This window comes from Kryptolebias marmoratus, linkage group LG4, assembly GCF_001649575.2.
Source record: "Kryptolebias marmoratus isolate JLee-2015 linkage group LG4, ASM164957v2, whole genome shotgun sequence".
NCBI classification, from domain to species: Eukaryota; Metazoa; Chordata; class Actinopteri; order Cyprinodontiformes; family Rivulidae; genus Kryptolebias; species Kryptolebias marmoratus.
Genome location: NC_051433.1, coordinates 15,173,435 through 15,187,447, shown reverse-complemented (window position 1 = coordinate 15,187,447; position 14,013 = coordinate 15,173,435). Strand labels below are relative to the sequence as shown.

Genomic DNA, 14,013 nt, shown 5'->3' with positions numbered 1-14,013 from the left:
TTCATTTTAGTGATCAGTTACTTTCTGATCAAGACTTAACATGTAAAAACAAACATCTTCTATGAAGCCATAATTAAATGTCATCTCGAATAAGATGCAGTTTTGAACTCTTATCATGTTGGAGAGTGAAAACATAATTTGCACAACTCTGCCCCCTGCTGGTCACCTGCTGTCATCACAGCGCCCGTGTCTGCCAGCAGACGGCTGCAGTAGCGCGCTTTGACCGCCAGGGGGCGGCCAGCCAGCGTCGACTAGTTGTCTGCAGGCAAAGATGGCGGTGCGGAAGAAAGACGGCGGCCCGAATGTAAAATATTTCGAAGCCTCTGACACCGTTTCGCAGTTTGATAATGTCCGCGTCTGGCTGGGAAAGAATTACAAAAAGGTACCGAGCGCATGTTTTGTGAGCATGCCACCGGGGAGCTTTGTTGTTTTCCGCCCTGAAATGTGCACGCTTTACCTATCGGGCAGAGGCAGTGACAAAGAGAGGAGGGAGGGTGCTGCTGAGCGTCCAGCTGTTTGGTTCGCCAAAAGGATGCTGAGCCAACGGCCGCACCAGATGCGAGCCGCCCGCGACGGCCTCTGTGCGCGTTTTTCTGTAGCTAAAACCGACCCGAAACCAGCGCACAAACAGACCTGAGAAGAACTGAGCTCTGGGGAGAGTAAAAAGGCGGGTGACTTTAGCAAACGGCTAGCTAAGCTAATCGGCTAACGGTCCAAGCAGCTCGCATCCAGATGTTGGCTCCATGGCGCGCCTCTGGCACCGAAGTCCTGAGCGGCGTTGAATAACACTGAGCAGCCTTTGGCGTGTAGGCACGAATATTTAACAGAATATATAACATTCAAGACGAAAAGTCACCTGGAAGCATTAAGAAGTGTGTTATCAGTGGAATCACCCCCTCATTGTCCATCGCATTTGGAGAAATCAGAAAGCTTTATTCCCAAGTACGCCTAATAGTAATGCCTTTTCTTAGTCACTGAAGCCTCCACTACTCACATGCATTTCCAACAACATCAACAGAGAACAGAACTAAAAATAATAATAAATAAATAAATAAATAATATGACCGCTTAGTAAGTGATTACAGACTGCATGACAAGTAGTGTTCAAAGAAAAACAAGTACAAAGATGGATATATGAGCTGTAAGGTGTAATATATGTACAGTTGAAGAGAAGAAATAGAAAAAAAGCAGAATACCATATTCAGGTGATGTGAAGAGTACCAGGAAGTTTATGCAAGTAGCTCAGTAACATGTGTTTTCATGGTCTGTATAAATATGAAATAATTTGCATTATTTACTTTGAGAAGGTAAAGCTGCACTTGTTGGAATTTGTAATTCGAATATTTACATGTTCACTAGTAAGAGTGAAAAATGATGACCCCTCCAGAGTTCACACAAATGTCCCGCTGCAGCCCAGACGCACACTGAACGTCTCTGCTCTGTGTCTCAGTACATCCAGGCCGAGCCCCCCACCAACAAATCCCTGTCCAGCCTGGTGGTCCAGCTGCTGCAGTTCCAGGAGGAGGTGTTCGGTCGGCATGTCAGCAACCCTCCCCTCACAAAGCTGCCGGTATGTCACTGTCTGCTCTGTCTGTAAGTCCCATTCCTTTCCTCCTTAGACAGTGGAGTTGTTTTTTCTGAGGCTGTTGTGTTTTCTGCCTGCAGATGAAGTGTTTTCTAGACTTCAAGTCAGGAGGGGCTCTCTGCCACATTCTGGCTGCTGCCTACAAGTTCAAGAGTGATCAAGGATGGTAAGGCTTTCTTTCCAGCTGACCGTCGTTTTTTGATAATTGTGCGTCTCACGAGTAAAGTGTTTAACATCTAAAGTGACGGTGCTCGATTGGATTTTGGCCATCTTGCTGCTTCGAGTGTAACTCCAGTCTAATTTCCTGGTAGGCGCAGGTTTGACTTCCAGAATCCATCAAGGATGGACCGAAATGTGGAAATGTTCATGACAATTGAGAAGTCCTTAGTGCAGGTGAGTTTATTTAAGTGTTTTTATAGATATTTAGGTTTTAAACACATTTGATGAACTGCTATTGTGTAGGAGTTAATGAGTTCCATCATAAATTTGTCAGATGATAGTGACTTTCACAATGATTTTACTTGAAACAACCAGTTTTTGTTGCTTTTCTTTACTGCAGGCACCAGGTCTAATAATCACAGTGTGGGAAGGATTACTTGTCTCCTTTTGTTATGCCACATTTGGGAAGCATCTTCAGAATCAGGCTACTGAGATTAAAAGATAAAAGATAAAGAAATAAAGTTTGCCTGGTCACAGTAATCCTTCTTAATCAGTCTGACATAGTTACAGGACCATTTAGATGAGTTCATCCACATAATGAAAGTATTGTTTTTTATTTGAGTTGTTTATATATTAAGTCTAAAACTGGCATCTGCTGCATTTCTTACAGAACAACTGCCTGAGTAGACCTGTCATCTACCTGAGTCCTGACATCGAACCAAAGCTGCTTGGAAAACTGAAAGACATCATCAAACGGCATCAGGTGTGGTTCAGGTTCCGTGTTGTTCAAGGCATTACAGGCAGTTTGTATTAACTCGTGTTTCCACGCACTGCTCTTATTAGAAGAACGGGTGTGTAATTTACACTGTATGAGTTGCAGGGCTCAGTGACTGAGGACAAGGCCTCCAGCTCCCATGTTGTGGTGCCCATTCCTACCAGTCTGGAGGAAGGTAAGGCCTTAATATTAAACATAGACTGCTGTTTTTGTTCTGAATTCTGCTGCACGAGTAACACCTGTGCTAAAACAGTGCACTGTTTTTCTTTTTTGCTCCAGAGGAGTGGGTGCGCCCTGTGATGAAGAGAGACAAGCAGGTTCTGCTCCACTGGGGGTATTTTCCAGACAGGTTTGTTCCGAGTTGATGCTTCGTCACACAGCAGTAGCACAAGGACACGAACGCTATGGTTCTTACATTTCAAGCTTATTTATCAAGTAATATTCATTTACGTTTTTTTTTTGTTAACAACAGGAACATGAGATGTTTTAATTTGTGTAAGCAAAGGTTTCTGGATATTTTTACATAAAGGAACAAGAAGCTGTTCTGGCACCAAATGCTGTTGTCAGTCAGCTGGAATGATTGCAATCAGAAGATTGTGATCATGGTGACAGCTGAAGAACATCTGTCAGCTTATTTGTCTCTGTTATTGTGTAGCTGGAGCACAGTTCTTATTATGAATGAAAAGTTGTAGCAGGACCCAAATGCAGACACAAAGGAGGCAGTCTCAGAAACAAACAGGACTCAATAACTTCACTGAGACAAACAATAAACAGGGAAACTGTCAAGATTCATGTAGGTTAGCAAAGGATCTGACAAAGAACAGGAGAAAACCTGGGAGTGTATGTGCTGAGAGATATGATGACTGAATGAAAACACGTGTGCTGATTACTAACAGTAAATGAGGTATAAAATGATCTGGAAACAAGGACTAAAGAGGACATCTAGTGGGAATGACAGTACAGCCAAGATAAAATAACGTTCTGTGTTTCTGCACTGTAGCTCCCTTCTACATTCCTGAGCCTTCACAATGCTCTGCCCGTGGTGTTCTCCCAAGCATGAATGTGAAATTAGTTTTCTGACTTTTAATTTTGTTCCTCTGCTCTTCTTTAGTTATGACACCTGGATCCCTGCCAGTGAGATTGAGGCTGGAGTGGAGGATGCTCCCAGCCCAGAAAAGCCCAGAAAGGTAATTGTTGTAATCTCATGTCACCAAACGTCAGTCACTCAACTTCTTCAAATGTTTATATTTTACTTAATCTTTAATTTAAAACTGTAGCGACTATGGAGAACTGTGTCTTTAAAGTTTTGCATGTTAACTAATCATATTCTTTATAATCAGTTTCCACCTTTTACAGGAGATTTGCACTGAGTAAAACGATGCAATAAGTAAAATACCAATAAAATTACCTAGTATTAACATCTAGATACATTCTTATTATACTAGTTTGCATTGATGATATTCTGTATTTCAGCTAGCATTAAAAACAAATGTTCCAGTCTGCAGAACACAAGCAAGTGATGATGAAAGTTCATTTCCTGTCTATCTAATTTTTTTTTACACAGATCATTTATTAGTTTTTTTTGTTTTTAGCTTGAAGCTCCCAAGGTAGACGTGGTTATTCCTTTTACATTTCACATTCACTCAAAATGATGTTTTGTTTCAAATTGGCACTTGAAGCAGTAGTGTCTCCTCTGGGGATTTTTCTGAACCATAAATTCAAAGCAGTTTGTTGTCTCTCATCGCACATTCAGAGTGTTACTTGCTTAGGACATTTGTTGCCATGGTGAAGATCTCAGACAGCTAAAGCAGCACTCAGTACTGGCCTAGTATTGTACTAATACTAGTATTTTAATGTGTCCTTTACACCTCTTCAAATTAACATTTTTTTTCCTCCTTCTGTATTTAAAAACTTCTACATGAAGCTAACATAAAACAGTATCCAAGTCCCCGTAGATGTTCTCTGCCTGGGTAAACTGCAGTATGCAGTAAGATGTTGTTTTGGGCTTCCTTCCTAAAAACTTTGAAATATTTTTTTGTTGACAGGTCCACGCGAAGTGGATTTTAGACCTGGACCAGTATAACGAGTGGATGAACGAGGAGGACTATGAGGTGGGAGAGGGCTGTCCTAAGAGGAAGAGGATTTCCGCCAAGACGCTCACAGATGAGGTGACCACACCTGACGAGCGGAGGGATAAGAAACCCGGCAGCGCCAAGAAGAGGAAGCGCTCGCCGTCACCCTCCCCCACGCCTCCGCCTCAGGAGAGCAAGAAGAAGAATACCAAAAAAGGGTACGGATCCGCATGTATTCTCTTTCACGTTGTCATTTTCCACAGATATTGAAGGATTCTGGTAGTGTGATTGTTAGTATGAACAATGAAGATAGGTGAATTAAAGGAGCCTTGATTGATATGTCAGTAAAGATCTACAGAGAATACAAAAAAATGCTGTCCTGCACTGACACTGTGGATATCCAGTTGTTTTCGTTGTAGATATCATTAGAAAACTTTGGGTGTGTGTTGACAGGCCAACAGCTCCATACACCAAGTCTAAACGGGGTCAAAGGGAGGAGGAACAGGAGGATCTGTCCAAAGACCTGGATGAAGCGTCGCCTGTTCCAGCATCTGAAGAGGGAAACACAGCTAAGACCAGTAAGCCTAAAAACTTACAATGATTGTGAAACTGTCATATAATACAACTGAAATTGTTTACATGCCAGACTGACATAGAAGGAAAACCCATTTTTGTCTTTGGTATTCATGCAAGTAGAATGTGAGACCTTAATAGACCTCTGTTTATATCTTTATTTATTGTTTCTTTTACTATTAATTAGATTTTATATTTTACAGTGTTATATACTAAATTTGTTTTGGTTTGTTTAGCTGAATGGTAAAACACTTTGATCATCTTTTGTTGATTTTAAATGTGCTAAATAAAAACATTTGACACTGTCGTTGCAGATAACACTAAGAAAGATTCTGATTCAACCCCGGTCAAAGGAGGAACAGATATGGGTGAGCTCGTTAGAATATTTGTCAATCCTTCCTCAAAAATTTCCATAGCAGATAAATCACTTATGGACAGGGTTGTATAGAGCGCTTATGAAGATTTTAAATAAATTTTCAGCTCAGTTTGTTTTCACAAACCTTCTTTCTGTGTGTGATTTGAGCAGATGAGCAGGAGGATGAGTCGATGGAAACAACAGGAAAGGTATTATAGTCAATATGAGTGAAAATAAGACCAAAGCACAAAAATCAAACAAAATGAATCAATTTGTGTTAACTGGAATGCTTGTGTGTTTAAACAGGAAGAGGAGGAAGGCTCTCCCAGTGTGAAGGGTGAACCTGTGAAGGGCTCAGACCTTCATGAGGACAACGTGACCGAGCAAACCCATCACATCATCATACCAAGCTATGCTGCCTGGTTCGACTACAACAGGTACAAATGCAGCTAAATTCAGCTTGTTCTCACTGTAACAAGTGAGCCGCTCTGCAGCCTTTCTGTTTTATGTTGTTTATGTCAAAAGGTTTTATTATTATCAGCTGTGCACACATCATCCAGACACTTGTGTTTCAAAGGACTCTGATTCATGTATGGACCAGAGCTTTGTTTCACCTTCTTTATTTACACTTTGTTAATGATATCAGATCCAGTCTCACATAACATAATCCTGTTTATTCCCTGAATGTAACTGTAGACTCGGTATATCTCAGTGAGCTTGTTCTCATCCAGGCTTTTAACTCTTCTACCTGCAGTGTTCATGCCATTGAGCGCAGAGCGCTGCCAGAATTTTTTAATGGGAAGAACAAATCCAAAACCCCAGAGATGTAAGTATTTGACCTGTACAAAACACACTGTTGGATTTAATCCACCAAAGTATTAAAAAGTTAAATCACAGTGTATTATAGTAACAGTATGTGAAAATTTTCTAACAGCTTCCTTTCTTGTTTTAGTTATCTGGCTTACAGAAACTTCATGATTGACACCTACCGACTGAACCCTCAGGAGTACCTGACCTCCACTGCCTGTCGCAGGAACCTGGCGGGAGACGTGTGCGCCATCATGAGGCATGGAGGTTTTCCCTTTATAACTCGTTATGACGTTGATCGAACACGCCACCTGTGACAGATTATCTGCACTCATTCTTCTGCAGAGTCCACGCTTTTCTAGAGCAGTGGGGACTGATCAACTACCAGGTGGACTCTGAAAGTCGGCCCACTCCCATGGGACCCCCACCCACCTCTCACTTCCACGTCCTCGCAGACACTCCCTCAAGCCTGGTGCCCCTGCAGCCCAAAACATCGCAGGTCTGTGAAAAACTTAGATATAAATGCACAGATTGATATTCCCTGAAGTTATTTTACACTCTTACACTGTGGCCCCCCTCAGACTCCTGCCACCCAGCAGATGATGACGTTCCCTGATAAGGTGAAGGAAAAACCAGTGGATCTGCAAAACTTTGGACTGCGGACTGACATGTACAGCAAGAAGACTGGATCTACAAAGGTAAAAACTTACCCCAGGCCATCAGTCAAACGATTCTTGTGTTATATTTGCTGTTTGACTTGCTTTATTTTGTGACTTGCACTGAGAAAGTTGTGGTGATGTTTTTGTGTGCAGACCAAGAATGGAGCAAGCTCAATGCGGGAATGGACAGAGCAAGAAACACTACTATTACTCGAGGTATGTTCATTCTTTTAATTTTACCTGTGATTTTCTTATCGCTGTGTTTTCCATCCATACGGTGGGGCTAATGAAGTTTTAACTTCTGTCAGGGGCTGGAGATGTACAAAGACGACTGGAACAAAGTATCTGAACACGTCGGCAGCCGTACACAAGACGAGTGCATCCTGCACTTTCTGCGGCTGCCCATTGAAGACCCGTATTTGGAGGACAGCTCCTCGTCTATGGGCCCGCTGGCTTACCAGCCGATACCGTTCAGCCAAGCAGGAAACCCTGTCATGAGCACCGTGGCCTTCCTCGCTTCTGTCGTTGACCCACGTGTGGCCTCAGCTGCAGCCAAATCTGCTCTTGGTGAGATCTGGCCTCCTTTCAATGTCCATTTATTTTTATTTTCATATTCTTTATGGCTATTTGAGATGGTGCTGAAGGCAAAATGTTGTTGTGTGCTAATAGTTGAGATGTTTATCAGAATGATATCTACAGAACCTTTTATCTAGCGCACAAAAGGAGACTTGTCTTAAAAACAATGATTTCCCTCCAGTAACTGCTAATGAAATACACAGCAATGATGAAACTGGGACTCTCCAGTCCTGGTCCTGAATAATGTTGCAGCAACAGTGGTGAGGTGATCTGTAGGAGTGACAGATAGCTTCAATGTGGAGGTAGGACAGCATTGTGACAAAAGTGTGACAGCAAAGGTCAAAGGAAAGATTTACAGACAGTGGTGAGAGCAGCTGTGTTGTTTGGTTTGAAGACAAAAAGACAGGAGACAGAACAGGAAGTGGCAGAGCTGAAGATGTTGAGGTTCTCCTTGGGAGGGACAAGGATGGACAGGATTAGGAATGAGGACATCAGAGGTACAGCACAGGTTGAAGGACTGGGAGATAAAGTTAGAGAGGCCAGACGGAGACGGTTTGGACATGTCCAGAGGAGGGACAGTGGGTATATTGGTAGAAGGATGTTAGACCTGCAGCTGCCAGGAAAAAGACGAAGAGGAGACATATGGATGCAGTTAGAGAGGACATGGAGGTAGTTGGAGTGAGGACAGAGGACACAGAAGACAGAGTTAGATGGAGGAGGATGATTCGCTGTGGCGACCGCTGAAAAGGGAACAGCCGAAAGAAAAAGAAGAAGTTTATGTATCATGCAGTGACTCATCGTAAACAACCCAAAGGCCTGATTTTGCTTCATCTTAACAACTATATGTTGTCTCTGCCTCGCAGAGGAGTTTTCCCGAATGAAGGAGGAGGTCCCTGCAGCGCTTGTTGAGGCTCACGTACGGCGGGTGGAGGAAGCAGCGAGGGTCAGCGGCCGACAGGATCCTCTGTATGGCCTGGAGGGTAGTGGCATCGCAGGCACTGGTCTGGAGGAGGGAGAAAGGCCCGGTAGGACAAACACATGCGCAAAACTGGAGGCGGAGAGTTGCAATGATCCTAAACTGTGAACATTTCTCACTTGTTTTCTCTTTAGATGAAAGCACTGATGAAAGTAAGAGTGACAGCCAATCAAATGAGGAGAAGAGAGATGCTAAGGTGCCACTTAATGAAAAACAAATTTTGTATTTAAATGTTTTACTTAATGAAACTGCTGTTTTATCAAACTTTGGTGATATATATTTTTATTTATTTAGGATAATAAAGATGGAGCAGTAGAGGAGCAGGAGAAGCAGGTGGAAAATGGGAAGAAGGAAGAGGAACGAGGACGAGAACCTGAAGGAGAGAGGGAGGCGGACAAAACTGAGTCCGAGATGGGTACGAAAAGCCTCGTCCACAAGAAAACAATCTGACACATAAGGTTCCGGTGAGAAGAAATATTAAAAAAAGTTTTGTTCTTTTAGGTGATGGAGAAAAAGAGAAAGATGCAAAAGAGGGAACAGAGGAAGGACAAAGAGAAGGAGATATTGAAGGAGAGAGGAAGGCGAAGGTTGAGCGTGAGGTGGGAGAGGGGAACCTGGCCACTGCTGCTGCCTCCGCTTTGGCTGCCGCAGCTGTCAAAGCCAAGGTGAAGCTCATCGTAACAGCGTGTTATCATTCATCACCTGTTTTCTTTGTTGAAGTTTCTAAACTGTCAGATTCTCCCTCGCTTTGTACGCAGCATTTGGCTGCAGTGGAAGAGAGAAAGATCAAGTCTCTGGTGGCTCTGCTGGTGGAGACACAGATGAAGAAGCTCGAGATTAAACTGCGACACTTTGAAGAACTGGAAACTATCATGGACAGAGAGAGGGAGGCTGTAAGTGAAAGAACTCCGCATATGTTGTATCTAAGTTACCTAATTACATTACTTACAAAGTGGACGTTTGTTTTTTACCAAATCATCTGAGATGTGTTTGCGTTTCCAGCTGGAGTATCAGCGGCAGCAGCTGCTGGCTGACCGTCAGTCGTTCCACATGGAGCAGCTGAAATACGCTGAAATGAGAGCTCGGCAGCAGCACTTCCAGCAGATTCAGCACCAGCAGCACAGCCAGACGGGGGGTCCTCACCCTACCCCGGCCGCCTCGGTCCCACCACCCCAAGGCCCGACTGCAGGTCAGCAAGCTCCCAGCACACCAGCATCGCAGGCGGCCCCCAGCCCCGCACCGCCATCCTCCTCTGCCCCAGCACCTGAGTCCCAGCCACCTCCCGCTCACACCTCACCTCCCTGCCCCCCAGGCCAAACCCCGGCCCCTCAGTCCAGCTCCAGCACTACACCTGTACTCCACGGTGAGTTAAATATAACATTATTTATCGATACGGCAAATGTAGCATTTTGTTTCACCCTCCATGTTGTTGTTGATATAACATTTTACACATCAGAGCTGGTAAACATATCAGCAGACCAGACAGCAAGAGGATCATTTCATGATAATAAACTTAAAACAGTAGTTTAGATAATTTTTTTCTTTATGAGGGGTTCTAAAGAAAGCTTATGAACAATTAATATATTACATGTTGTAAGTAGTTCTTTGAACAGCCTCAGTTTAAAGAAATAAGAGTTTAAATCTGAGCTAACGGCTAGTCCAAATAAGGCCAAGAGCTAAGTGGACTGCTGCTGTCTTAAAACAACTTTATTCACAAAACCCTCATAGTAGTTCATGCAAGTTATATTTAGTTTAGTTACCCAAATATGATCTACTGTGCTCTGTTGAGATGACTTTACAGATTCTTGTATTATTTAATGTTAAAAGCAGCAAAACCAGCAGGTTGTCAAATGTATTTTGTCATGATTCTACAGAAACCTCTGACAGGAGTCATAATGTTGCTGAATTAGTTGAATTAGTTGTACATATGGTCAGAGGTAGAGAAGTACATAAAAGCCTCTGTTTCACCTCCACAGAGTCCAGCGCTCCTCTGCCAGGGGAGACACTCCACCCCTCAGCTCCCGTCCCCCCGCCACAGTGAGAGGAAAAAAAAAAATCCAAATGACTGATCATTTCAAAACCTGCCTGTTTCATCTGAAATGAAGAAGTCATCAGCTGAAAGACGACAAACACATTTTTCCATGTTCAGTATTTCTCTTTTTCATTTCTTTTTTTTTTTTTATTATTCCCAACTGGAAAATTGATGTTTGACAGAAAAGTAACGTGAATGTCGTAAATGTCCTTTTACAAATTCCGTCAACTTTTAAGGAAAATTGATTTTCATCCTTAGCGGTTGACTGGAGAGCAACGTCTCAAATCAAAATTGTAAGCTCAACACCGAAGATCTGCTTACCTAGATTATCAACATGCCAGCACTCTAGAAGAACAAAAGATTCATCTTGTGTTTTGAATATTGTTTAAATTTGTTTTCGTACAGCGGTCTGTCATGGCTCATGAAGTCTCGACCTTCATAAGCTCTCTTGTTCTTAAGGTACGAATTAATATACATGTATGTAAGAAAAAGGCACTTTTATTATGTTTCCCAAGGTCTCACTGAAAGACTTGAAGCATCCGTCTAATTGAACTTTAGCACTTATATCTTTTTTGTTGTTGTTTTTATTCCTCCTGAAGCCCTCAAAAGAGAGAGACGAAGAGAGGTAGAGAAGCCCACTTTTACCTACAAAAGGGTTTGAAAAATCAATCAGAAACATTAGTTTTCCCTATTAGCTTTTGGTTGGCGTTCCTTGGTCTTTCCACAGGGTCAGGCCTGAAGGTCGCCTGTCCAAAAGCCTGTAATGAAGGAAAAGATTTAAATTGAAGATGCCAGTTTGAAATTAAACAACCTAAGCTTGGATGCAGTTTAAGAAGGTGTACTGTAAACTGGATTTTCTGTTACAAACACAACTTTTACTCTCATTTTATGATATTAACGGAAAGTATTTTAAAAATACTGTAAGCTTGAGGTCCTGACAAGACCTCCCTCTGAAAATCAAGCACTTATAGAAAAACATGTCAGTATTTTTCAAGTGTGGATGAACTCTAAACATCCAGATTGTAAGTGAGTGAAGAATGTAGTTACGTTCAAAAGAAATGACTGATTCTTTTAGCAGCCACACACAGAACGTACTCAAATTTGGACGCTGCGTTACCCAAACCAACTGTTTTATAATCAGGTTTAACTCACATTTAATCGGTGACTTTTATTGTGGTTGCTTGGGAAGCAAAGACGATCCTCAGCAACTTGTTTTTCTGTTTGCTGTTGCGTTTCACATTAAAATTGGAACAAACTTTAATGCTGTCTAAAAGGGAACACCTTAAAACTGCTCATAACGGAGAATTATGTATCCGCAACAATATCCTCACTTTTTATCCTGACAATTTTTATATTTTTTACTGTCAGTTTTTCCATTTTATTTTTAATTTTTTTTTTATATCTCAACATTGTAACTGTATATTATTATCTTTGTAGCCTGTATTTACCCTCCACCTTTGTGTGTGTGTGTGTGTGTGTGAGATCCGGATCTGTCTGAGATGAGACTGTGTTCATGTGTGCGTACATGCCATTAAGAGCTGTAAACCACATTACCGTTCAGTTTTTTTTTTTATTTAAGTGCCAAGTTGTGTGTTCACTGAGTTTGATGAATTAAAAAAAAAAAAAAGAAGACATGCTTTGCCCTGCACACGGCACGTCACATCAGTGTCATGATATTTACTCCCATCAGATGGTGGATTTTTGCAGTTAATGTCCATAAAGCCAGTATTACAGTCCTCACCGCAGTTGTGAGCGTAAATGGACATCTTTTATCTGTGTTATTACTACATTGTGTGCATTTTGTGATATGAAATAAGTGTCTGCTCAGTTTCTGTATGTTTTTCACGCTGCTGACGGTAGCAGCAGCAGTTATTATACAGTAGAAATCAATTTTTTTTTTTCCTCTGTGAATCATCACATTAGTGCTGACAGTTACTCTGGCAGTTTGTATTAAAAGGAGAAAAAAAAAGCCCATCCAAACAGGTTTTAGTTACGAAATGTTTGAGGGGGGGGGGGGAAATAAAGATGTGAAGAGGAGTCGTCGTGTTAAGTGGTTTGTTGAGTGGTGACATGAATCACACGAGGCGTTAAATCAGCCACCAGTTCAGTATTTTCATTTCATGACTTCGACAGGTTGAACACAAATACACTTTTTTGACTTGAGCATGAAAAGCATGAAAGTATGATGGTGAACCAGCATGCACAATACTAAGAGAGGAGAGTCATTCTTAACTTGCTATTTTAAAGAAACCAGCTTGTGTGTAGCTCCAAAGTGGTTTTGAAATCAAACACTAACATTTTTTTAACTAAGGGTTTACTTTATATATATATTTTACACCAGATCATTTATACAGGTGGCTAAAATCATACAAAACTCAATGGTGCCAAAGAAAATCACACTTTTTCAGTTGTTTTTGATTTGTATACATTTATATGAAGATTCAGCACCTTCAAAACTGTTTTAAGATTTATTTTTATTCTTTGGCATTTTAACCAAGTGGTCCCCAGAGCAGAGGAGAGAAAGTCAGTATGTGAGGGGAGGGAGACAGATGTAATAGGAAAACAGCAAGGAGTAGAGGTATTAAATGAGTTTAAATACTGAGGTCAACCATCCAAAGCAACAGGTGGAGCACAAGAGAGGTGAAGAAGAGGCAGGGTGGAGTGTGGGGGCAGAAGGATAGCTGCATAAGTGACAGGGAAGGTTTACAAGATGGTAGTGGAACCTGCTACGATGTAAGGTTTGGAGATGGTTACTCTAACAAAAGGACAGGAAGAGAAAAAGAAGGTGGCAGAGATGAAGATGTGAAGATTTTCACAGGATTAAAAACGAGCACATATCAGAGGGACAGCTCAGGCTGAGCGGTTTGGATGTGCAGAGGAGGGTTAGTGGATGTACTGGATGAGGGATGTTGAATATGGAGCTGCCGAGGGGGAGGAAAAGAAGACCAAAGAAAGGTTTATGGACGTAGTGAAGGAGGATGTGCAGAGGGCTGACCTGAGAGGAGAAAGATCTGCTGTGGCAACCCCTGCAGGAACCAGCTGAAAGAGAATTTTATTTTAAAGTGCAAATTTTACTATGATTTGGTGACAGGATGTTTGCTTTAAATCAGTACCACACTGATAAAATAATGCATTATTCAGAACTGTGGAGGTTTAAAAATAAAGTGTTTAAACAGTAATGATGCTGCCTTTTGGTCATCTTCTCATGACTGCAGCAGCACTTTGTGGTGTTGGTTGGAATCGTTTTTTTTTAGAGACAATCGATGCAAATTTGTTGATTGTGGGGAAGCAGCAGTCACATACGGCTTATCGTACCCGAGGTTAGTCTGTGGTGATCTCATTTCCTGTACTGAGATCAGTCTGAGTCACACAGCTCACAGAGTTCCTCTAAGGTTTGTTAGTCATGTCACTGGGCAGAAATCAGAAAGATAGAAAGTGATACTT

At 41.9% G+C, this 14,013-nt stretch overlaps 1 protein-coding gene across 2 annotated transcripts; it reads left to right on the top strand.

Moving 5' to 3' along the window:
* Positions 1-250: 250 nt before the first annotated feature.
* Positions 251-12,219, top strand: smarcc2 (SWI/SNF related, matrix associated, actin dependent regulator of chromatin, subfamily c, member 2). 2 transcript variants are annotated; one of them, XM_017416001.3, is made up of 26 exons: positions 251-382; positions 1,451-1,570; positions 1,666-1,751; positions 1,903-1,978; positions 2,415-2,507; positions 2,625-2,694; positions 2,799-2,868; positions 3,631-3,706; positions 4,565-4,809; positions 5,045-5,169; positions 5,479-5,532; positions 5,691-5,728; positions 5,826-5,956; positions 6,274-6,345; positions 6,472-6,585; positions 6,672-6,825; positions 6,908-7,024; positions 7,139-7,201; positions 7,294-7,552; positions 8,425-8,586; positions 8,672-8,733; positions 8,832-8,952; positions 9,039-9,202; positions 9,296-9,430; positions 9,540-9,900; positions 10,514-12,219. In XM_017416001.3, exons 1-26 carry the CDS (start codon positions 272-274, stop codon positions 10,576-10,578), a joined length of 3,144 nt encoding a protein of 1,047 aa, XP_017271490.1. In that variant the 5' UTR covers positions 251-271; the 3' UTR covers positions 10,579-12,219. The 2 variants fall into 2 exon arrangements, with proteins under 2 accessions (XP_017271490.1, XP_017271489.1); XM_017416000.3 differs by having other exon boundaries at positions 1,897-1,978.
* Positions 12,220-14,013: the final 1,794 nt, after the last annotated feature.